This window comes from Furipterus horrens, unplaced genomic scaffold (assembly GCF_987537825.1).
Source record: "Furipterus horrens unplaced genomic scaffold, mFurHor1.1.pri manual_scaffold_5, whole genome shotgun sequence".
Lineage (NCBI taxonomy): Eukaryota > Metazoa > Chordata > Mammalia > Chiroptera > Furipteridae > Furipterus > Furipterus horrens.
Window position 1 is genome coordinate 2840698 of NW_028327175.1, and position 26270 is coordinate 2866967.

A 26270-nucleotide genomic window follows, 5' to 3' on the forward strand; every position below is an offset into this window, starting at 1 on the left:
AGTGCGTGGAGAGTGGGGGCGGCCGTTCACTCCCCTGGCAGGCTGTGGCCCTGGGTGGGGGGTGGGGGGGCGGGAGCCGATGGAGAACGTGGCCCGGGCTTCCCACGCACGGCCCCTCTACGCCTCGCTCTTATCAAGCCCCGTGCGGCAGCCTTGTTTCCGGCACAGGTATTTGCTTTCCAGTGGCGCGCGGACACGTGTTGGTTTTGTAAAGGGAAGGAAGGACAAATGTGCATTCACAGGTAAAATTATTATGGTCAGCGAACATCAGCTTTTGGGTCTCTCTCCACGGCCTCATTCCAAGAACACTTACAGAAAATGTCAAAGATTAAATTTCTGTGAATCTCGTGCTTAGGGAAAATAACTGAACATGTTGGATCCATGGGATCACTGAGGTTCAAGTTGAGTCAGAGAACTTAAAAAATTTACAAAGAACGACCTTCTCCATCATTGTTCCCAGGGCCTGGATTCCTAAAGGTGGTGAAACGGGTTCTCTGTGGTGTGTGGACCTGACTTCACTGTCAGCCGGGGTCTATTCTTGCTTCCAACTACACTCTAGCTCCTGCAAGTTCATACCGTTTTGTTGATAGTGAAGGAAGGTTATAATTTTAGAAGTTAAAATCGAAGAATACGGAACTCTGTGGCGTTATATCTACTGGGCTTGAGATCAGCATGTTACACAGTCATTTGAAATAGAGTTATATTGTGTGTTTGCACATGTATACATGTCCATGTTAAATCTCTATATCTGATAATTGATTGTTGTCATATGATCTCAATAACTGCGGACGCTGGCTCATCCTCGTTCGTGAGCGCTGACGTCTGTTTTCCGGGAATTTGCCAGCTGGTCAGGGTGATGTCAGTAGCTTGGACACGGCCCTGGCGAGGCTATTCAGCACATGGGAAGTGGACGATGATGTAAACCAGGAATTTTCTCCCTTTGGAGGGTTCAATAATTTCCGTCAGAAAAGGGACTTCATACATAGTTCAGTTCACAGGATAAGCAAAAATCAATTTTTAAAAATACCAAACTTAAAAAAAGAAAGTATTTTGTGACGTAATTTAGCCAATAAATTAATAGGCTTAAATGTCACCTACTTTTCTTATCAACTATTTTAAAATAAAACGATGACCTTTAGTACATTTATCATTGATTGTTTGGGAACATTTGTACAGATAACCTGGGACATCGGTCGCCTGGTCTGTTTAATCGAAGCCTCTGCATTTATGTGTTTTAGCTGCACAGCTGCGTGCTCACTCTAAATGCCAATGAAGATGAAAACTATATGCAAAGTGGATGAATCAAAATTTTCTTTTGGGTGTAGCTTCCCTGTGTTAATTGCCTGTAAACTCTCATGGAGGTATTTTGTATTGAATTAGTGTCTCTACGCGTGTTCACGCATAATTATATACACAGACATGTACACACAGATGCACACATAAGTCTCAACAAATGATAATATTAGGGAAAGAGGGTATCAGATTTATTAAATATTCTATTTAAAAACCAGAAATGACATCCGCTAAAAACTGTGCCAGGTTTATAACTAGCTGTCTGGTCCGGCCCATCAGCTCTTCCTCTCCTTCCTACCAAGGTCACAGCCCCATCATTTCCACTTCCCCCTTTGTGTTCACGACGGATTGAGTTGGAACGCGACGCTCCCGGTTCCGTGACTGCTCTGCGGAGTCACAGACGCTGAGCGTGATTCCGTTTTACCTGTGAGATTCTTTCTGAGGACACGCGGAGGGCGGAGCGGAGCTGCCAAGGCAGCTGCGCTCAGAGAACGCGCCCCTCGGAGGCACCGAATAGGAGAGGCCTGCGCTTTGGTGGCCAAAGAACGCCTTGCGGGGTGGAGAGGCGGTTTCTGCCCCTGGAGATAGACAGAAGGAACGAAGGAAACGCCATGTGGACGATGCCGCCCAGGCCACACGGGCGGGAGGAAACCAAATCCCTGGAGAGGCCCAGCCTGTCCTCCCGCAGCCTGGACCGTCAGGACCTTAGATGTCCCTGTGCACAGCTGTCCAATAGCCTGGCCCTGGGTCCTCAGATAATTCCTCGGTTAAACATGAAATCCAAGGCCTTTGATTTCTTTGTTGACTTGCCGCTCTCTGAGGCCAGCGGAGCCCAGGGCTTCCTGGGTGGCGGCAGGCGCTGGTCTCGCGGGGGTCCGTCACACGGAGAGGTGCAGGACTTGGGAAGCGTCAGCAGATCTTACAGCAGGAGTTCCCACGGGCGGCCACCACACATTCACCGCGGTTCTCCTAAGAAACGCAGCGACCCGGGCGCCGAGGCTGCGGCAGAGCCCAGCGCACGGTAGCCATTGCTGCAAGAACAAAGCAGCACAAACCAAGGCGAGGCGACATCTCTGCGGGTGGGGGCTCTCCAACCTGGGGTGCTGTAACATCCACCTCTGGAGTTCTGCGTACATACTGACATGCCACACTCACGAGGCAGCGGCTTCCCGGTGCAGCGCCGCATGGAACTGGGATCCTGCCTTCCCACGAAAAGAAGAGGTGCATCTGGGAAACTAAACACCTTCAAAAAATTAAGGATAACCGAGTGCTCGTGGCTGGAGGGCTGGCAGGAACCGTGTACCACGGAGCGGAGAAGATGCCTGCCTTTTCGGACATCCCGGGCCCGCTCACATCCCCAAGCTGCCCGGCAAAGAGGACTTCAGCATCTCAGTGACATTCCGGTCAGAAACCATGTTGCGTCACCCCCATACAATGTGGCCGTTCATGACACATCACGGTTAGGACACAAAGCTGCTCTCCATGTCTCTTTTTTTCAGTATAAAAGAATCTTGAGCTTCAGAGCTCAGTATCAAAATTAAGCATGTTTTGTAGAAGCTTAAATTAGCCCATTCAGTGCCCTTGCTTTTAAACAAGTCTATCTTGATTTTCCATCACAGATAGAATTTCAGCTCAATTACACTATTTTCCAAACACTTCGGAAAGAAAACCGTCCAAGTACTGAATCCAACACAGAGATACCAAAGGTATGCTCTGTGATTTCATTTTGTTTCGGTCCCTGCGTAGACTCTACCTGGGAAATGGTTCTCATCGGAATTGGTGGGAGTGATCTTCTTAGCGCTTACTAAACAAATGTTAACTGTCCTGCTGCATGTATATCAATCGGGAACCAACAGAAAAAGCTTAATTTATATTGTTCTGAATGCAAATGTTTCAATGATAAAACTCTTTTAATGCATTCCTTAAATACTATGAATGGTGATTTATTATATAAATATATTTTTACAGGTTACTCTTCATCTTCAAAACACTGTAATTTTGCTTAAATACTCAACAAAAATGAGTTATTTAAAAATATTTTTCATCATTTTATAGAAGATATATGGTATTGTTTTTGGATCTTGCTTGATCTGTCATTTTTCCAAGTGACGAACCCTGATGGATTATATATATTTATGTGACTGTCTTTTATTATATTTATAAATTTCTTGTCACATATTTGAGGCAAACCTGAGAATAGATCATTGAATAATTATTTTTTCTCTTGTGAAAAATTTCATTTTTCCATTTTCTTTTTTAGTGGTCTTTTGAAGAATCCAATCTGTTGAGAGAATACCAAACATAACACAATTAATTACTTGAATTTAAATAACACATTCAACTCTTCCTTGAATAGAAATTAATTTAATAATTTGTTAGCAAGTAAATATGTAGTGTTTGTTATGCTTTGGGGATCAGAAATGACAACTGATTTACTTGTTCATTTTCTATTATGCAGAATAATAAAAATAAGTTTAGGGACTGGAAAAGACCTTTGTAATAACCTAGTCTAACATGGATATTAAAAAGAATTAACGTTCCTAGAGAGGTGTATTTTTAAAAACCTGTACATATATATTTTAAGATTTGAGAGTGGGTTCCAACAGCTCAAGCAAAGACAAGGACTTAATTCTTTGAAAGTGTGGTGCTGCTGTATTATTTTAATCATAACCTGGTGGTAAATTATGCAAGGGAATTATATGTTTTTAAAAATAACGGACAATTGAGGACTTCGAGGAGGTAAGTGGTAAAACATACACAATGTTAAAGGAGGGAAGGATTACTCGGAATCTGGCTGGTGGTAAATGAGGAAGCGTGAGGACAGAAGGCGTGAGCAGGAAAAAACAGTACGTCCGTGTTCCTTTGAACCGGGGTCTCCTAGATGCCTCGGGCCTTTTCTTTCTTTTCTTTTCTTTCTTTTTTTCTCTTCTTTCTTTCTTTCTTTCTTTCTTTCTTTCTTTCTTTCTTTCTTTCTTTCTTTCTTTCTTTTCTTTTTTCCTTCCTTCCTTCCTTCCTTTTTCTTTCCTTTTTTTAAAGATTTTACTTATTTTTAGAGAGGCGGGAAGGGAGGGGGAGAGGGAGGGAAACTCGATATGTGGTTGCCTCTAGTGCACCCCCACCTGGGGACCTGGCCCACAACCCAGGCCTTTGTCCTGACTGGGAATCGAACCCGCGACCCTTTGGTTCGCAGGCCAGCGCTCCATTCACGGAGCCGCACCAGCCAGGGATCGGGCCTGTTCCGTTGAGCCAAATAACATTATGAACTCACAGACCGACAAGCCCCTGAACTGGCGCCCGCGCCCCCAGGGGAAAGACACCAGACTCGGCTTTCCCAGAGCAGGTGCCGGATTAGGAAACGTCTCCGACCTGCCCCGCCTGCTCTCGATCCCTTGCTTTCCTGTCCTTGTGCTCCTTCCAGCCACCCCCTCTTTCGCACACTCCGTGTAGTCCGTAAACCCTAAGCCCGTTCCCTCAACCTTCGCACCCACCCGTTCCCGGGGCGCTGGGTCGTAGTGGGAGCTGGCAGAGGAGGGGGACACCGGCGCAATACAGTTCACTGCTCCCAGGTGGGTGGGGCCATACGAGCCAAAATGTGAAACAAGGTTGTCTTCACCTCCCAGCCTTCGGGGGGCTTTCGCCTTCCTCTCCCTCCTGTTCGTACTTACGCAGTGATTGTATTTACACTCCCGGAAATCTCACCCTATAGCGCAGGGGCCGATCAAATGCGCTCCGGCAGGAAGGACACGCTTCACGACAATCACACGCAGTGAATGTCGAATGAACACGCATGCACTGACGTATGAAAGCCTAGAACGTTCCCCGCCCCCGGCCGCCCCCCAGGGACAGCGTGGGGACGGAGGGGCCCGCTCCGGGATCAGTACAGAGCCCGGACCTTCGGTGGGGAAGGTGATGGGTCCCGTGCGGCCCCTGCGGGGCGGGGTCTCACTCTGTTCTCCCCGGGGAGCGCCTAAGGCGGCGCCTGGCACACGGGGAGCGCTCAGCACCTGCTGTTCCCATCCCTGCCGCCCCCCCCCCCCCCCCCCCCCCCCCCGTTCCCAGCGGGCTCTCCCCGAAGGGGCTGGACCCACTCGCCCTGCTGGTCGGGTCGGGCCAAAGGCTGTAACGGACTGTCCGGGTCCTAAAGGATCCAGGAAGCCCTCGGATGTATTTGTACATTTTCGCTTTTTCAGACGGGTGATGCAGAAGCAGGTGGGTGACACGTATCTATCTGTTTCTAACAGAGGTACGTGGTCAGGGAGAGCCTCTCCAGGCATCAGCTCTGGCTTCCCTCTTCGCCTCCTAAAACTACACGGGCAAGCGCTGCGCTCAGAGGGGACGAACACCCGGAAAGACAGCGAGAGGAAGACACCTTCTGTATTGCGGGGGCCTGTAAACGCAGGAACCACAGGCGGAAGGTCAAGTGCATCCTTGGCAAGGCCAGGCCGGGCCCCGCGTGCCACCGTGTGGCGACTCCCGGCATTGCAGACAGAGCACTGATCCCTGTAAAGCTGGAAGGAGCTGGAGAGTTTGGGACCGGGGACACTTCTTTCTCAGAGACTTGGCGGGACAAAAGCTACAGACTCTAGTTCCTAACCAACCACTGCTGACCTACATCTTTAATGTGGCTTTGCTCATCTTCTCCTCCGAGAGTCACACACCCCCCCCCCCCAAAAAAAAAGGGGAACGTGGCTATTATCAGAGTCAGGAATGATCAGAACCTTCGGTAATTTGACGGGAGAGAAATTTGTTCCTTAAACTATTTGATGAAAAGATAATTCTGTCGCTCAGGTATATGAAAAACAAATATAGAGCGGAGGGGAGTTGGGGGGATGGGTGAAAGAGGGGAAGGGGTTGAGAGGGACAAACTGGTGGTTACAGAACAGTCACGGGGACATCAAGTCCAGCCCAGGGAACTGGTCAGGAATATTGTCATAACCGTGTGTGGTGCTGGGGGTACTAGAAATATTGGGGGACCACTGTGTAAAGCAGATGACTGTGGAATCACTATGCTGCACCCGAAACCAATACAAAATAATACTGGGAAAGGAAAAGAAAACTGGCATGTATCCACAATCTGTATTTTTCATGTAGTTTAGCTATTTAAAATAATTGGTAAAATGTAGGGTGATGGGATGCTAGACTAAATGCCAATTTGATGTTAGTTGGAAGAACATTAAATTCAGCTCTTCTATGGATTTTATTCTCTATTAAACTATCAACTCCATTCTACTTAATTTAAAAATGACGGTTAAAAATTCTGCATACCTCTGTTTAAGCAAAACATCTAGGTAAATATAGGGTTTTACTGAATAGGAAACAGATGTTGCTCAGTTTTACAGGAGAATTTGAAATAGAACTCTGTGAAACTATACGATTTCCCTTTCATCAACTAATTACTAAAATGCTCATCCCTCACCCAGGCACAAAACCATCGCATACAACATTGTATATTTGTGTACACATTAAATAAGTGTTTGACTTTTAGGACACCTAGAAATTTGTGATTAGGATAAGACTTGTCTTAATCATGACTCTATTGCTCTAAAGTCTTAAGTCTACCTAGGAATCCATCCTTTTCTTTTTCTATAGAAGAGCGTTTCCATTCTTCTCTGCTTATAAGAGAAACGTACACATTATTTAAAATTTCCAGTGTTCTAGACGTAACAGAACCATTCCCTGTGGATCCAACCTCTAGCAAGATCCTTCGTGATTTGTGGATACGTCTATTTTTTTCTCTTACAAAAATGGGGTCACGTTGTGCAGTGTTTACGATACACATTTTTCTTTTGTCTTGGTCATTACTTCAATGTTTTTCATTCCCGACCACGGACAAATCACGATTTATTTTACCACCTGCCATTGACAACTGAGCTAGAAAGGCGCTCACCTTCCAGAGGGCCACGATGAGGAGCATCAGCAGCAACAGGCCGGCGAAGGCGCTCAGCAAGATGACCCACAGGGGCACCCTGCCCGGCAGCCCGTCCTTGGAGATCTGGATAGCGAGCTGGAAATTATTACACGGGATTGTTAACAGCGATCACCAGCTGTGAGAACTCCCCACCCTGAGTCCTCACAGGCTACAACCTCCCTCCCACAGCGTGCCTAATTAAGTCATTGCTGCATACATGGGAAACACCCAGTCTACATTTAAAACCCCCTTCCTTTATTCTAAGCCTCGAACATGTCAGATTTACTGTTACCAACCGTTACAGCCCCGTCCTTCAGAAATTTATAGATGAATGGAATGCAGGGAGAACCAAAACATCTAAAGATTTCTTCACAGACTCCAGTGCTCTGTCCCAAGAGCGTAAGTCGAGGCTGGAGGGTCGCCACAGATTTTTGGCATAAAATCTCAGTAGGTCTTCTTATTTTAATTATTATTCTAATGTGCTGTATATTTATTTATTTTTACAAACTGAGGTATAATTTTCATACAGTGAAATGCACACATCTCAAGGGTACCTTTAAATGAATTTTTACAAATATGTTCACCCCAAGGTGCTTTTTATTATATCACATTGTCTCTTGCAGCTGGTAGTCAGAATCTGTAAGTCAGGTCTTAACTGTTCCAGCTACTCAAGCTCCCGTGGTGAGGCATCCAGACCTCAATGACACCTGTCTGCTCTGGGACCCACCCCTTAGGTTTCTGAGAAAAAAGCAGTTTAGGGTAGATATGGGTGACTAATAATAGCTCAAGCTTCTGCCTTTGTCTTCAAGGGGAAACATCTCAGTTCCTTAACTTGAGAGAAGATGGGGAGTAAAAGAGGAAACTGACGAGGGGGTAGATATTTACGTAGATTGACTACTGATCGAACCCCGAACGGCTCTGGGCAGGGCCCCCTGATGCACCGAACACAGAGCAGGAAGGAGTACAGACCTTTCAACACGGACTGAGACCAGACACAGGGTTCCCTGACCTTACAGGACGGAAGTCGGGATGGGATCGGTGAACATCTCTGGGGTCGCACAATTATAAAGTGACCGCTTCAAGTAAGTTTAACAATTCAGGTATCTTTGTTTTTTTTTTTTTTTTAGGATAAAACGTTGAATAAATAGATCCATGGGGAATTTTAAACTAACAGTTAGGGAAAATAAAGCTAATTATAAAAATTTTTAACAAAACATATTTAGAAATCAAATGTATTTTTCCCCAGTATATCAGTAACATATACTCATATGTTTTTGGTGCTTCCTGGTGAAATTTTGGCTTCTACATGTGTGGAACAACTTTGCATTTATCAGGCTAAGCACTGCTTATAAAGTAGGTCAACATTATACGCACATATTCTGTGTATTATATATGCATACATCCTTTACAGGTGAATATTTATCAGAGGTCATTATAATTATTTAAAATAAGTAGTAATTTAAATTAAGAAATTTTAAAACAACAACTGAATGGTAGGTAGCTTCCAAATAGAATTTTATGACTCGTAATATCTACATGGGCTACTTAAACTCATCCATGATATGAGGGACATTGTGCTGATGTGCCCACAGCTCTAACAAATACTGTGGCTTTATTTTATAACAAGACAAGAGAAAAGAAAATCTCAAACCATTTAAATTCTGCCAAGGACTCAAGCATGAGTCTGTATTAGGGAATAACACTTTTTTTGTTTCAAATTTCCCAATGACTAAATGAAGAAAACTTTAAAAAACTGACGTCTTCCCGTACAGTATGAAAAGTTTCTGTAAAAGAATGGTTTTTCAAACCTGTTTTTCAGACGTCAACTGCATTTTAAAATATCAGTTCTAAGGTGGAAATCACAAATGCATTGTTTGTTATCACGGTGAAAGTAAAAGCATCAATTTCCTGCGCTCGTTAGGCGCGATGAAGTCGAACGTGGCACGTGGAGTGGAAATATCACGGCTTCCCCCGGGTTCTTACGAAGAGCGAGACCGAACTCGCACCCGAGGTGGATCCGGGCTCGTTGGAAGCGGACGGTGCCTGTCCCTGAGTGCAGTCCCCGCCGGCGCGTTAGGGGTGCCGAGCCGTTATAAGGCGTCAGGCCGGGGAGTTCAGAGGGAAGGGCGGTGGTGCCAGACCCCGGGCTGCACTTGCCTGTCTCCTTTGGTTGTCAGGGCTCAGCACCAGCGTGGCGTTGTGGCTGCGAAGCTCCGCCCTCACCGTGAGGTTTAAGCTGGAGAAACGCGTCTGAAAAGCAAACAGGATTGATCTTCAATACGTTGTGCTCATCACAGTGAGGGCTGGTCATATGGGCGGCGTCTATGTTTGGTGCCCCTTCTGTAAGCTTGATTTTATTTCCAAATAACAAAATTCTTCATTCCATGTATTGGGGTGACGTTGGCTAATACAATTATATAGATTTCAAGGGTACACACCTATAACACGTCCTCTGTGTACTCTACTGTGTGCCCCCCACCCCAAGTCAGGTCTCTTCCTGGGTTTGCCTCCCTTTATTCTTTACTCCCCCGCCCCCTTTTCTGAGAGACCGAAGCACTGGCTTTGCCGGCACCCACACGGAGGTAGCGAGGGCTGCGCACCCCCCGCCTTCCTGCACTCCAGTCCTCACCTGGGTCCTTGCGGAGAAGGGCCAAGTGCAGATTGCTCCTTAGCCAACACACAGCTCCAACCCGCCCACCTGCTGTCGCTAGGTATGAAACAGCTACACCCCGACCATGAGCTGCGTGTGGGAGTCTGTTTAGGATTAAACATGAAATTGCCACTATTCGACAATCTGGTTCTCACAAAAAAGAGAACTTAATATGACGAAATCTAAAACTGAGAACTTCACATAATTAATCAAATACCTCTAAGAGAGAAACAAATGATACAAACTACGACCTAAGTCCTAAGGTAGCTTGTTGTCAGAGGGATATGACTTCATTAGGTGTTAACAGGTATTACAGAACATATGTAACATACGTATGATACACAAATGTGTGTACCTATTTATACAGATACAGGTGCAGACAGGTAGTCTGATCTAACCCAATGCGTCCATCACGTACGTTAGCTCTATTATTTGTTCCTGGTATCAAGGATTCTCTCTCTAATTCTCTGTCTCTAAACTGAGATCTGAAGTATTACGATCGGCACAAACGTTGGTATCACACAGGTGTCTACCTTTTGAAACGCAAAGAAAAGGGATAAGAAGCCCGGAAAACCGCACGCGTCTGAAAGGGAGCTTGAAGACAGTGACAGAAAAGGAAACCGAGGCCCAGCGGGCTGGTTAAGTGGAGCTGGGGCCTGGCCCACCCCGTCTTACACGTCTAGTGTCATGTTCTTCCTGCAGACGCGCCTGCTCCGCACGTGCTCAGTCGTGAACGGACGTGTGTGAACACGGTCATTTCACAGAACGACACAATCACTTACTTTGATGAAAGTCGGCTTCCAGAAGACAAGGGAGACGTTCACTTGGCTCAGGGCCGAGGGGACCAGATCGCACGTGATGGTGGCGAGTCTGCAGGCGCTGCAGTCCTGTTGGGATGTTCAGAGGCAGCTCTTAGCGTTCTCGACATTCGGTAAGAGAGAGTATGTGAAAACGGTCTATGGCGGTTAGTCTGAGGTCAACACTGAACGTGACCCCTTGGGAAGCGGGAGGTAAAATGAGCACGGGTCTCGGGTGTCCGCATTTACCAGAAAGGTGCCCCGCTTGAGATCTTTCGACTTGAGCATCATCGTTCTCTTCCCGGAGTTGATCCCCAGAGGGTCCTGCAGGTCACTGGGCCTGCAGTGCGCATTCTAAGAAAGGAAAGGAGTCCTTTTATCGGGCAAGCCAGGCGTGGGAGGGACAGGGATCTGGCGTGATCACACGGGGACCCTGTGAGCGACAGTCATCGACACGCAGGGAGACCCGTCCTCACGAGTGCGAGGTGGAAGGGGCTCCTCGGCTCCAGCCGCGGGCGCCCGCCTCCGGACAGCGGTCATTTCTGTCCCGGAGCCACTTCTGAACTGTGACAGAGAGCAGTGAGGTCGCTGTGGAGAAGGAGGGCTGCCAGTAAAACCCACTACTGCCGTCGGGGACTTCGACCCGCGCGCTGCGGCCCTCGGGGCCCCGCAAGGACCTGAAAATCACGCGCCGCCTGCCTGCTTCCTCCAGCACCGACCTCTTTTCCCGTAAATTGTCAAATTAACAAATGCCCTCAGCCAACACGACAACAGCCATGTGGCGTGAATGGATCAGAATTACTCCTTTCCTTTTTTTTTTTTTTTTTTTTTTGTCAGATAGGCAAAAACCACATTTTGGGGGTCTGCCCAGAGCTTTAGTAATTAGGCTGCAGGCCAGGGGATGAGAAGGGCTGAGAATCAATCACTGACTAAGTCCTACTTGTTTTCAGTGCATTCGTTTTGTAAACTGCCATACTAGAGGGTGGGAGCAAAAGACTAAAGCTCTATTGAGGGAAAAAAGAACATTTCTTATTCTATAGGAAAGCTCACACGATAACTTATAAAACCAAGACTTTCCTCTGCATTTCTATATTCACCCAATGGTGCGTTGGGGACCCCTCCACACCCAGGGCAAGCTGGTGTGGGGAGGGGGTGCAGGGAGGGGCCTGCGGATGGCCCAGGGCCGCCGTTATAGACGAGCTGCCCTTGGACCGCCCTAGACGCCACCTGATAAACCTCCTGCCTCCTTAGGACCCTCCACATCCCGATCAAAGGGAAAAAGGATGGAGACAGAGTCGTGAGCAGCAGGAAAAGTGCAGTTTTATTCTCTGTACATTCTCACAGCCCTGCTTTTCTGGGTGGGAGGGAAATGCCAGAGGTTTATTTTTAACTTGACTTTAGAAAAACATCCAGACTCAATAAGCGGCTACCATGGCCGTTATTTCCTGGTTCCTGAGAAGTCTTTAACTTTTTAAAAACTCTGAAAAGACTCATCGTGATTTTCTTTGCTGTAAAGACGGAGCCATAACAAATCACTACCAGACAGACTCCTTCAGGGGTACAGGCACTCAGGGGTGTGACACCACTACTGTCGGGTGTTCACGCTATTGCTGTAAGTGAGGAACTTTCCTGCACTATGACAGGGGCACTCTGCATGCTCAGAAGCAGCTCAGAAGTCTCTTTCTAGAGGTGTTTGAGCCCCTCAGGCCAATGAAAGGTATAAGGAACATTCAGGCCTAAGTCAGAAAGTAGTTGTCCAAAATCTATGCCGATGGATCACACAGCGACCCCCAAACATATGCTGGAGTCTTCACCCCTGGCGCCTGTGAACACGACTTATTTGGAAGCGGATTCGTTGCTGATGGCATTGAATGAAGACCCCCAGATGAGATCACTCTGGGAGGTGTCCCTGTGGGAAGACGGAGAAGGGGGGACAGGCAGAGCCTGGGGTTGTGTGGCCACCAACGAAGGACGCCAGGGCTGACAGCCGCCTCTAGAACTCAGGGGGCTCCCTCCAGCCTCCAGAGAGGACCAACATTGTCAGCACCCAGATTTCAGACTCTCGGCCTCCAGAACTGTGAGAGAATCCATCTCCGTAGCTTTCAGCTGCCCGACGTGGGGCAACTGGTTACCATGGCAGCTGCAGAGAACTGATACATCTAAATAATGAGTGGAAGTTATTATTATTGAAAATTGTTTTCTAAATGTCGCTCCGTGTTCCTTCGGTAAAGCGCTTTATCACAAATGGCACGGAGAGCAGAGAACCCCAACTACAAACTGAAAAGGCACATGACGCTTCCCAGGCACCATGACTTACGTCAGAAGATGACCACCCGCTCGGGTAGAGCACAGGATAACCATCCGAGGTCAAGTTGGGGAAGGAAATTGACAGCTGAAGTCCTGGCATCGGGAAATGCCCACTTTTCCCAATCTACAGGAAAGAAGAAAAAAGAAATGTAATCCTGTAGAAAAAGAACAGAAGTGTAGTCCTTTCTTCCTTCCAACAGTGTCCTTTCTGTCTTACGTAGGACATCGGTTCTTCACTGACGATGGCTCGTGTGACATCTCGGGCCCACCGAGTAAATGCAGACGGTCTATGACATGGCACAGAGAACTGGCATAACCAGACAAGCAAAACACAGGGATGCCCAATGGTCAGTGACCATGGGCATCGGACAGAGCCATGTATGGTCCCTTCAGCCCTCCACTCCCCAAATAGGACTGAGATTTAAAAAGACCAGAATTAATGTTTTTCTCTGTCAGTTTGCCGAGTTCAGCATCCTTCCCGACATCCCCACTTTGGGGAGGTGCAAAGGAGAGAGAACACTGACCCGGGCCACGCGGAACAGGGGAGCCCATTTTGCTTGCTGCACCCCAGTCTGCCGCAGTTCCACAAACCGTTTCTCACCCCGGCGAGGGGGCAACAGCCCGCGGTACAGGGGGCCCAGCCCCCGCTCAGCCTGTCTTCACAGCCCCGCCCGCAGGGAGGGTCACTGCGTCCCCGGCTACTACGGCTGGTCCAGTCCTGGAGAATCAGACCCACTCTCGTCCCGGTCTCCGTCAGCTGTCATCGACTGACCGAGTTCCCCCTTCATGGTGCATCAGGCCACCCGTGACACATCTTCCCTGACGTTTAGTCAGAAGGCACATACCCGGTGACTGGCATTTATTTTTTTCTGGTTAAAAACAACCCTTCCTCAGAGCAACATTACATTGAGAAGAAACTATCGCTTTCCTGAAAGCGTAGTTTATTTTTTCTAGGAAATAATTCTAATTAATGGTGTGCTTCTATCAAGAATTTAGAGGATTAACTCTTTAAAACTGCTTCAAACATAATGATCAATTAAATAAAATTATTTTAAAATAGAGAAACTATAAAGAAATATATGCTGGATAGAGGTTGTTAAACCAACATGTTTCTACATGTCTCTTCATACTTTCATTTAATTAAAAACATTAGAAATAACTTTTTAAAATACTAACTTAAAGGTAACTTCTTACCAAGTAGAAGATATTAATTTCTTTTCCAATGTCCTCAGTAGAATTAATAGCTTCAGGCACGGTATCATTGGCTTCAATTGAAATATGGTATTCACTGGCAGAGCTTAAAAGAATTGGAAGAAGAAAAATAAAACACAACAATGTTTAACTTTTATTTGGCCTTATCCTTTTTTCTTTCTTCATAGCACACAAAAAATAGTCACAGAAATTTCAAGTCAGAGACAAATTCATATCAAACCTTTGAGGAGGGTGAGAAGGATTATATATAATTTAGATCAGTACTCATTGATATTTAAATGGCCTTAAAATGTTAAAATATGTATAGTTTAAAAAATAAAAGTCTCATTGTTACCAAATGAAAAAATTCCATGAATTCACTAATATCACATTTTGTGAATGCCCGGGCTAGAACTTGGTATTTTTAGTAGTACTGAATTTTAAATAATTTTTAAAAATTGTTGCTTTTTCACTGTTGAAAGTTCTATATCTATTGCTAAACTTAAAAATTTACTCTCTTCTATACTACTTCTTTGAGATCTCTGGGTGAACTTAGTAAAATAAAATGTAATATAAACATATTTTTAAGCAGTGTTTCAGTTAAGAAAAATAAAAACTATAAGTGTTTGCCAAAATTTGATTTTAAATAAATGAAAAAATTCTTGGGATAAGAGTCAGTGTTCCAAGAGAAGCGGACAGAGCAAAATAGAAAATAGTCAATACAATTTAAAGGCTAAGAGGGACAAGCAAAACCGGCCTGCATACCCTACAGACCTCTCGTTTCTGTGTTCGTTGCCCGTAAAAGGAAAAGGCCATAGAAAATAAATTAACAAAGTGATGAGGCTTTTAAACTAAACTTGACACAGATTCTCATACTTCTGCATTCATTGCACACGTGTGTTTAGACAAAGCTTGGAATCCCGCTTAAACAAGGGGATTTAGAAGTAGGAGAGCGGGCCGCCTTGCTTGGTCTTTGGATAGAGCAGAAGCTCTGAGGAGAAAGGACAGTTTAGGGAAAAAAAGAAGAAATAAACAGCTCTTGTCAGTGAGAAATGACTGGGGGCTGGGCACCCAGGACGGGCAGGCTGCCCGGGTCCCACCCCACCGGACCCACGGCCACACTCTGTGGGGCCCTGTAAGAAGGACTCAGGGTCTTGGCCTGCCCTCAGATGGGGAACGGGACACGAAGGCAGCCCTGTATCAGGAGCACCCCCTTCTCAGGTCACTCAGTGGGCCGGTTCTCTACGTGTGGAGTGCGTGAGAGTTACCTGCAGGGCAGGGCCGGGTGGGGCCTGGGGATCTGCCTCTACAGTCAGTTTCTGGGCAGGTCTGATGGCCGGGACCCGGGACCGGGACCTGGGACCAGACACCACACCCCCAAACCCCCCGGGGCCGTGGAAGGGCATTGACATCACAAGCGGTCTCCTCCTACCTGTGGAACTGGAGTCCGACTTCATACTTCACTGGAAGGGAGATGTTGACATCGTTATCAGAAAGTGATTCCGGGGGCTCGTCGCTGTCACTGGAAAATGCGTAGCACAGTCAGAGAAATCGCTCACCCACCGACTATTTAGAGGCATTTCTGAGCACTTGAAAGAGAAGCTTAAGCTGGTAACCAAACAAAAGCACAGAGGAGTTCAATTCTTGATTTTTTAAAGAGGCCAGGGGGGAGGTCAGAGAGGGGAACGCTTAGGAGCTCCCAAGTTGATTCTGAAGAGCCGCGGCGGTTGGAACCCACACTGATGTACAGCGGTCCCTCGCTGTGCCGCGGTTCACTTCTCACGGCCTCACTGGATTGCGGGGTTTAAAAAAATATTATATTTAATTGTTTATCGCGGATTTTTCTCTGTATCGCAGGATTTTGCGGTACTGTATACATATGTTGTTAAAGTGACGTAGGTGTAAGAGTGTAGAATATGTTTAAGAACACAAGTAGTGTTTATAAAAGTGTTGAAAAGGTTAATAAGGGACTGGGAACAGTTTATAAGTGTGTGGGAAGGGTTTATAAAGCCTTAAAATATATATAAATACTAAAGTAAATGTAAGGTTCCTACTTCACGGGTTTTCACCCATCGCGGGGGGTCTAGAACGTAATCCCCGCGCTAAGGGAGGGATCACTCTGGTCCCGAGTTTCTCAGACTTTTAGGAGGGTAATGGTAAGAGTCCTTGGGTCAGTTCTTAAACATACAGATTATTGGGCTCCTCTCCTGGGAACATGGATTTTGTGGGTCCAAGTTGGGACCTAGGACTGTTGTACTTTTAACAGGTGATTCTTAACATGTTTGTTAGAGGCGAGGACCTCACAAACGGACACGACGCGGGTTCACACAGCCGAGGGCAGGTCCGAAAGCTTCCGCCTTCAGTTTAACAGCCTTTCCGAACAAAGTACTCGATGCTCATGTTACCCTGATGGAGCCCCTTGGTTTTAGTTATCATTTCAATGATGTATTATGTAAACACATGAGGATATGTGTATACACACAGGTACACATACATGTACCTCATAATCCCCTGTATGAAAAAAGCATGGACACGTGACTGCACAGTTGCCAACACTGGCTCTGGTGCCAGAAGTCATGGGATTGTTCTTGCACATGGAACACACTTGGGGGAAGTTAGGTATTCTCTGTGCCTTGGCTTTTTCACCTATAAAACGGGGGTTTTATTTAAATAATTAGTAAGTGATGAGTAACAAGTTGGTGTAAAGTGCTTAACATAGGAAATAATAGGGGCGAGCTTTCATCATTATTATTACACACCTTCCTCCACCAAGCGACCAGGAAGCTGGCGTTCTGTCTCACAGAATGGCAGTGGTACCTTCTTCATGTCTTTGCTTTGCTCCCAAGTGTATTAAATGGCCTGGTATCAGTGACAGGGCAGTGAAGCCAGCCCCTGCTTGGGGTACACATCTTGGTGTGACTGGGCTTTTGTGATGAACAGTCCCTCATCACCCACTCATTTCACCTTGTAGCCAAAGGAATCTCCCCAAGAAGAAGCTCTGTACCTACAGCTCCACGTCTCAAAAGCTTCTCTGGCTCCTCATGGCTTGTTCAATTAAGAAAAAAATGGCCTGCCCTGGCTGGTGTGGTTTATGGATTAAGCACCAGCCTGTGGACCAAAAAGCCACTGGTTCGATTCCAGGTCAGGGCACAGGCCTGGGTTGCAGTCCAGGTCCCAGTTGGGGTGGGACGAGAGGCAGCTGATGTATGTTTCTCTTCACACATCAATGTTTCTTTCCCTCTTTATCTCCTTCCTTTCCCCTCTCTTTGAAAATAAATAAGTAACTTCTTTAAAAAGAAGAAAAATGTCTCAATTCTGACACCCAATACCTGCCCTAACATAGTAGGATGCACAGTCCTTATGTGTTCTGTGTACCTGAGTGAAAGTGGGTCACCTAGTATTCCTCCAAACTGATCTAGGGACCTGCCTTTGAGTTTCTGCTCAGGCGCTACATCGTGCCTGCGATGTTCCCCCCACATTCCCCTGACTCCTCCGTTTGTGAATTGTTACCCACCCATTAAGGACCTTCTCAATTAGAATCTCCCTGATAAGTCTGTCTTCAGTTCTCATCGCTAAGTGGATACACTTTCATCCTCCATTAAGTCTCTGACTCAACGCTTATGTTTCTCTAATGGATGTTCCTTATTCTACCCTGAACGGCAAGAATTTATACACTAGTCTCAGCCCCGTAGGGTCATATTCACCCCATGACGAGTTTCCAGCCCGTGTTAATTTATAAATTTCCCACAGTGACTAATTTAATACCTTGTCCGCTGTGGATCTCGAAGAAATATTTGAGCTGAATTGAATTGGGCATACAGAATTAATCTGTTCACTAATTCATCCTCTCATTTATTCATTCAGTCTACATTTATTTAGTGATTATTAGACGCCAGGCAGCGTGGTAGTTACTTGGGAATAAAGCGATAAAAGACAGAACTGTATCTCAGGGAGCTTGTGGTCCATTGGAGAACTACAAGGAGAAGAAGTTAAGCCACTCTCTCCATTTTCTTATTAGCCTTTGCTTTTGTAGGCCACGTGTTCCAGGTTACCTTTCAGAAGCTTGGATAGATTTGGATAAAATTTATTAAACTCCTGAAAGTTGTCAAAAAACTAAGCCTAACGATTTAGTTGACCTTGATGGGCAGCCAGTATTAATTTTTAAATTAGCAGAGCCTCTACAATTTAAAAGAATTTAAATGCAGTTTGGCAGATATAAGTGACATGTGATTACAACATGTTCTGCAGCGCACAGCAAAAAAAGGGTTAATCCAGTTAGAGAATTAAATTAATTCTATTAAATAAAAATGTCTTTATTTTGCTAGTTACTGACACCCAGGCACCCATGCACACACGTAAACCAACCTTGTTGCACTTAAATGAATGGTCACATTTTCCATGAGATTGGATATGTTAAACTGAAATAATATCTTGAACGTTACCTATGAAATAAAAATATACATCTTTAGTTCAAGATGAGTTAAAGAACACATTTACTTTGATTAAAATATTCAGTTACATTAATGATATTACCTAAACTCAAATCATGAAATTATTTAAGAAATATTATCTTAAAAATAAAAACTCATTACCTCTCAAAAACAGAATAAGATATGATGTACATGTACTTTTATCATGAAATGTAATACGCTTTGCATATTGATACTGAATTTAAACACTTTAGTTAAATTATATTCATAAAAATAATTTATACTAAACATAAACCATTACATGAAGGTACATTCTATTTATTACATTACCACAATCACAAACAATATAATTATGAAATGATCATAATTAAGTCTATAAATCTTCAAATATCAGCAACCATCTGTACGTATTTATTGTAAAATAGAGGAAAAGATACTTGGTGCCATTGATTTGTTCATGTAAAAAGTTTTGGACCTTTAAGGAATAACAGCAACAAAGTAAAACTAAATAAAAAACTTGGCTACTTAGAATAAAGTAAACTATCAAAAACTAGCAAGCTGTGTTTACAAACGCTTGCATGGTTGAAACAATACCTGTGAAAAACTGGAAAAGGTTTTTGCTATACTGACACTCTGATACAGGTTAACTTACTTTTGAGAAATGATGCCTGAGCACACATATGAACTATGTAATGCACGATTCTTCATGAACACCAAAGGGCAGACAAAAAACTAGATTTGTCTGAAGACAAGTCAACAGCAGACTTCCAGGCCGAGAGACCTCATAGTGATGTTTATAAAACTGTATCTCCCGCTCTCAAACCCAGTCCCGGTCTGTGCTGTTTCTGGCATTTGGCCGGCAATGTAGAGGGTCCAAAATGCACAATTAGTAGAAACCACCTTAAATGCTACCTTTGTAATTAAGTGCCAGACAGGACAGTTTGTCAATTAGGCACCACGCACAGAAGGGATAACTAGAGTTCCTGGGGCCTGAGATCCGCATGGCTGTGCCCTGTTATTTGTAGGGTTTTTCAGTGTTTCCCTCTCCTGCTTGTATCTTGAGTTACATTAAAAAAAATGTCTTTAAAAAGTCTTCAGCTCCGCAGCTTTCTTCTTGTTTGCAACAGCAATCCCAGTGCTGGGAGAGGCTCTACCGGGTGGGCTGGAACTACAACAGACAAAGGGTCACACTGCCGGAGCCTCTCAGTCCATCCTGTTTGCCTGCCTTTGCTGGGCCCCCGACGGGCCTGCACACGGAAGGCCGGGCGTCCTGACGAGGCTGCAGACCTAGGGGCGACCCCAGCAGAGGGGGGTGCTGAAGAAGCTACCTGTTGCATGTTAACCAGATCCTGACATGCTCCAGCTATGAAGCTCGATCTGAAAACCAAAGTATATTTTAAGCGTAAAGCCCATCTAAAAATAAGCTGCAAAGTATCCAAATTGTCTTCCCATCTTCCTGTTGGTGACGTGAGACACTTTGATTTAGGCTTTTACCCTAAGCAGGAAGGAACTGCTAAAGAAAGAAAGAAATGGTAATAAATGATTAAGACTGTCATTAATGTCTCTAATGGTTGGAATATAATATGAAGCGTGACATTATCCTTTGAGGAAGTGAGATAATTTCATGGTTAATTAAAGTGGTCAAGGGAAGGGGCAGACAGAAATGGACATTCCTAATTTCCATGTCAAATTAGAGGAATTATGGGGGTATTCTTTTGCAATATGAAGTGTGTTTTATAGATTTGCAGAAGAGAAATTCAATTTCACAGTAAATTTTATTTGGGATAGTCAAGAAATACACTTTGTGATGAAGTTCCAAAAAGAAATTGCTGTATCTTGTTAGTTGTGTAAACTAAAATGGACACAGAAGAGATGTTGAATTTGCTGATAATTACGTGATTCATAGTTTCCTGGAGCACTAGTGACCATGCTGCATGTATTAAAGGAGGGGCCTTTTTGAATTCTACTGTGCAGAAAGAAAAGCTAAAAGATTTTATTATAGACACAAGACTGCTATTTCCAGATGGCCAACCCAGCGTTTATCAGCTTTTCAGATGAGTGTTCAGGAGAGCAGGGTCTATTTTGAATTCTTATAAACCATTATACTATGAGAAAGTTGGAATAAATATTGGGGATAGGGATTCCCTTTTTTGTGTAAGTCTGAGTCAAGCAAGGGAAGTAGCTTCCTATCTGAATCATTTTGATTAAATAGTTCCCTCATTAACTTAATAGTAAATAGAGGAGCATATATTTATACTGAAAACAACTGTCATTGAAAATATATGCAACTGCCTTGTTTATTATTAAGTGAGATAATTATTCTCCGCTTTCCATGGAAATGATATTGTCTTTAATATTGAATGTATTTAATATTTAATTAAATTGCATACTTCACTTCTCTTCAACTACTATGGGAAGTTCCAGCCAGGGCAATTAGGCAAGAAAAAGAAATAAAAGGCATTGGGTTGGAAAGAATACCTATTTGCAGATGACAAGATCTTGTACACAGACTATTTTTTTGAATCCTCTAAAAAACTATTAGAACTAATAAATAATTTCAACAAGATGGCAGGGTAAATGATCAATATTTTTAAAAAATTGCATTTCTATGTATCATCAATAAAAAAACTTGAAAATAAATTGAAGAAGGTAACTCCATTTAAAATAGCATCAAAAAGAATAAAATGCTTAGGAATAAATTTAACGAAGTGTAAAACTTGTACTCTGAAAAAGACAAAACATTTTTGAAAGTAAAGAAAATACAAATAAATGGTAAGACATTCCATCGTTGTGGATAAGAAGACTTAACATTTTTAAGGAGGTAATACTCTCCAAATTGATTTACCGATTCAATGTAATACCTACCAAGTTTCAGAAAATAACAAGCTGATCCTGAAGGACAAGTGGAAATGAAAGGGACCTGGAATAGCCAACAGTTTTGAAAAAGAAAACAGCTGTAAGACTTATATTTCCTGATTTGAAACTTAAAACAAGCTGCAACAATCAGAACAGCGTGGCACTGATGTAAAGATAGAGGTATTGATTAATGGAATTCGATTAAGAGTCAAGAAATAAACTCAGGTGTTTATGGTCACCTGATTTTCAGTGAGAGAGCCAAGATAATCCAAGTCTTTAGACAAACGGAGTGGGACAATTGGAAATCCACACACAAAGAATGAAGTTGGACTCTTTTCAGGCAAAAAAGTTCATTAAAATGGATCACAGATCTAAATGGAAGGGGTAAAACCATAAAACCCTTGGAAGAAAACACAGGAGTAAATCTTTGCAACCTTGAACTAGGCAAAGCCTCCCTAGACACAACACCAGAACCATGACTGACAGAAGAGTGAGTAGGTGAGTTTGGCTTCATCAAAGTAAAAGCTTTTACGCACCGAAGGACACCATCAAGAAGATGAAAAGACAGCTCCCAGGATGGGAGCAAATGTTTGCAAATCATGGACCTGAGAAGTGACTGGAACGCAGAGCACTCACAGCCCAATGAGAAGAAGACATCCAAACTAAAGAAGAGCTGAAGGGTCTGAATAGACATTTCTATGCAGACAGACACACGGCCGAGAAGCACATGAAGAAACGTTCAGCACCACTAGCGTTTAGGAAGGGTGAACTGAAGCCACAATGGGGTACGAATTCATGCTCCCTAGGATCCTCAGCAAAAAGACAGACAGTAACAATGGGAAGAAACTGGGACGCTCACACTCTGCTGGTAGGAGTGTAAAATGGTATGGGGGCCCCTTTGGAAAAGTTTGCCAGTTCCCCAAAATGTTACACACAGTTGCCATATCACCCAACAATTTTACCCCTAGACCTACACCCAAGAGAACTGGAAATGTGTGTCCACAGCAAAACCCTCCACCACTTATCCCAAAGGGGGGAACAACCTCAATGCCAGTCAACCGATGAGTGAATGAACGAATAAATGAATAAAAGGCGATACATCCACACTGCGGAGCAGTACTTGAAAATAAAGAGGATTAAGCTACTGATGTATAAACGAACCCTGAAAACCTTGTTAGTGAAAGAAGCTAGTCACCAAAGACCACATAGTATATGACTTTATTTATATAAAATGCCAGCATTGGCAAATCCACAGGGAAAGAGAGCAGATCAGTGGTTGTTCAGGGTTCAGGGAGGGGATGTTGTGGGAAAAAGAGCAGCAACTTGTAATGTGTACAGGGTTGGTGGTGACGGCTGGAGAGTTCAGTCCGGTGAGGACACAAAACTCACTGAATACACACTTTAAGGAGGGACTTGTATAGTATGCGAACTGTTAGATCTCAGCGAGGTTTCCATTAAAAAGAGAAATGACAGCAGAGTTTCTATACAAAGTTCTAAACCAACCTGTTGGAAAGATTCTTCTTCCTACAGATCAGGAAAGTCTAGCACACAGCTGACTTCAATATGAGAACTGTCTCGGTCCACGTTAGCAGATAAGTTATGGGGCATAAAGTCATCATTTTGTCTCGGTGTTTGAGTCTGACTCACGCAATAAGTGCCTTTTGATTCCAAGAGGTCAAAATTTAAAGTCAGTCTTCTTCATTGACATCACCCAAAAGTACCATGAGGAGGGATTTTACTTTTGTCACTGAGCATATTATTTTTCATATCTGAGTGTCACATGTATTTTGTATAATGTGCTCACCATTTCTCCTCGTCTCAGGAAGGGATATCCAACTTTACACGTGATATTATGATTGGATTCACAGCTGTCTTTTGGGATCGCCTAGGAAAAGAAAGGAAACAGCATTAGAGCAGACGTGCAGATGAAATCCTTGAGCTTGGTTTTCTAGAACTTTCCAAGCAGGGTTTACACTCTGTCTTCCTAGAATTTGTGTTTCACTGGGAAAGCCACAGCATCCCGGGGTCCCCTGTCCCATGGCCCACGGACATCTGGAAACATCACTTATAATAATAAGGGCCTGGAGGAAGGACGGAGCACATTGCACTGTTCTGTCCAGATCTCCCTCCCATGGTGAAATGCGAGAGCCACAGGGTGCTAGGTGTCTGGACAAAGGAGTCACACAGACCAGGCCGGCACGCGGGGGCCGGCACGCGGGAGCCCACAGGGACCGGCAGCAGGGGAGCTCAGCGTGGGCTCCATCCCGACCGCTGGGGTCTGAACCCTGCCTCCACCACCTTAGCTTTATCTTCGTCGAGAGTCTTGATTTTCTCTCAAGGGGGGTTAGTTCTAGTCCACCCCGTTAAATTTAAGATGCCACTTAGCACGAGACATCATTATTTTATACACGAGCGTGAAGGACGTATAATGCTGCCGGGCTGAGACGCAGGCCATCAATTGTAAAATGCAACTACGGGAACGCTAAACACGGGGGGGGGGGCACTTCTGCACCCCAGTCTCCCCTGCTTACGGAAGGACGGGGAAGCCAGGGAAGCCTGGCGTGGGCCGAGGCCCACGGGACGGCAGCCGCGGCTCTTGTTACAGCCGCGACCCAAGGAGCGGGGACGCGCTGCTGGCCCCAGGACAGTGTGCTGTCTCTCCGCCGAGGCCTCGCACGCGGCCGCACGGGTGCCGGCAGTGACAGCAGCGGCACTTTCCCGTCGTCCCCCTGCCCATGTGGGCTCATACCTAACGCTCTTAACTGAACGTGTGTGGTCATCACACAGGACGTTTCCTCAAACCCGGGTCATGTTACTAAGGGGTCTCTTGACCAATGGAGAAAACTATCAGTGAAAATGTAAACTGACAGAAACAAAACGGAATTTAATATTACATATAATATGTGTATCAGCTTTTAAGAGGCATCACATTAAAATTATTAATCCATTTACAATTCACTTCTACAAATACACACAGAACTTGAACTCCGGGCGATGCGTTCAGAGACCAGAATTCAGAGAAAAGTGTGCACGCATTATTACTGACACAGTGCCCTACGCAGCACATTATGGCCAAAGGACGTGAGCACCTTCCGGCGTGACGACGAGACACACCTTTCCCACAGCCCTCTTGCCGATGTGTGGACTTTACACAGAAAGCGGGAAATGGTATCTTGGTTTTTCCACGTGTAAGTATGTTCTGACCCACACCTGCACACGCCCCCCCAGCACGTCTGTTGAACGGCTTTGACGGCCATTGCTGGGTTTATTCCTCCTTGACTCAGTCTGAACCGCGTGCTTTAAGGGCCCGTGGGACATGATTTTGATACATCAGAGGTCCCTTCCTCCTCCTGAATCCGGAAGAGACACGCGTCTCCAAAGAATGATACCAAAACAAAAGCGCTAAAGAAAATGTTCGCGTTGCCATCCCTAGAGGGTACTCGTTTTGTACAAAATGCCCTCTCTTCTCATAAAATCAATCTAATACAAGTAACCCGTTCAGCAGAACGCCAAGGAGGCTCCACACGCCATTCCGAGGACCAACAAACAGGGACCTGAGCGCGTACCTCGATGCCCGCGAAGACGAGGTTTGGGGAATAGTGCACCAGGGTCCTGGTGTTGTAGGCACTGTCGCCCTTGTTTCGGACCGTGAGGCTGACGTTGAACTTGTCGCTGTGGGACCTGACGAGCAGCAGGCCGTGCTCCGTGGTGGCCGCGCCCAGGGCGAGGTCTGAGATGCACCTGTCCTTGTTTCCGCAGTCTTTGGCGAAGGGAATCTGAAACGGCCACGGGGAAGCATTTTTCAAAATGTAGCTGAGCATTCAATGGAACAAGAGAGATGGCACATTGACCAAGAAGCTGAGCGACTCCTCAGGAGAACGGGCCTTGCTGTGGAAATCACAAGACAGGTTCTAGGTGTTCCCATAGTTTGTAGGGGAACGAAGAAGCTTTTACTCCTGGGTACAGATTCGCCCCGTCCTCTAGAGAATGCTCACACTCTCCACAGGCGTGTACTGCCGGCGTGGGTCTGCGAGAACAGGGGAGTTTCAGAAGCTCAGGTCAGTCTCTGAGAGGGGGCTTAACCACCCACGCCAACGATGAGATTTTCTACGTAAAAGAACCCAGCGTTACTCAGGAACACACCTCAGGAGGGCGGGCCACTCAATGGGGAGCTTTCCTTGGCTCCCCTTCCTCACGGAGCCCCACCCCCACCCAGCTCCTCTGCAAGGGCTGCCCTTCCTGCCCTTCCTGAAATACGTCCCGAGTCCTTTCTGCCCTCTCCGTCCCCAGCGCCCCGTCCTGGCCGGCCACCCTCGCTCCCCCCCGGGCTGAAGGGACAGCTTCCCAGCTGGTCCCCAGCACGCACGGTGTCCCTGCAGCCACTCCGTACATTGCAGCAGAGAATCCTCCACGTAATTCGAACCCGGTGCCACCACGGGGCCAAGCCCAGCCGCGGACGGCACCCCCTGCTCCCCCAGAGCGCGTCGGCTCTGTGCAGGGGCTGGAAGCATGAGCACCGGCTGCTGTCAGCGCCTCCTCCCCAGGGCCCTGCCCGGTCGCACTGCCCAAACGGGGCTCCCTCCCCACATCCCAGGAGGACAGACAATCATCTGTCCCCCAGGTCTCAGCTCCAGGGCGTGCCCTCCGACACCCCAGCCCAGGCGGAAGTCCCTCTGGAGCTCTGGCATCCCCTGCACGGCCCACCATCTAAGGACCACCGGACGTGTGTTTCCCAGGCCGGCCGTGGCTCTGATGCCTGGTAGGTGTAAGACACTCAGTGAGGAGACTTGGGAGGAGGGCAGGGGAGAGGAAGATGGAGCCTGGGAAAGCGAAGCCCT

At 45.7% G+C, this 26270-nt stretch overlaps 1 protein-coding gene across 1 annotated transcript in view; it reads right to left on the bottom strand.

The window, feature by feature from the left end:
* Positions 1-1986: 1986 nt before the first annotated feature.
* The window catches only part of ITGA1 (integrin subunit alpha 1), a 141135-nt gene continuing 116851 nt past the window's right edge, over positions 1987-26270 (bottom strand). Inside the window, exons 19-29 of the mRNA XM_090276123.1 lie at positions 24999-25208; positions 23237-23317; positions 18512-18588; positions 15579-15668; positions 14150-14252; positions 12966-13079; positions 10898-11002; positions 10634-10738; positions 9359-9451; positions 7181-7297; positions 1987-3574 (exon numbers count right to left, since the gene is read on the bottom strand). Of these exons, the coding sequence (XP_090132249.1) occupies positions 3530-3574; positions 7181-7297; positions 9359-9451; positions 10634-10738; positions 10898-11002; positions 12966-13079; positions 14150-14252; positions 15579-15668; positions 18512-18588; positions 23237-23317; positions 24999-25208 (1140 nt within the window). The 3' untranslated portion in view covers positions 1987-3529. The remainder of the gene's footprint in view (positions 3575-7180; positions 7298-9358; positions 9452-10633; positions 10739-10897; positions 11003-12965; positions 13080-14149; positions 14253-15578; positions 15669-18511; positions 18589-23236; positions 23318-24998; positions 25209-26270) is intronic.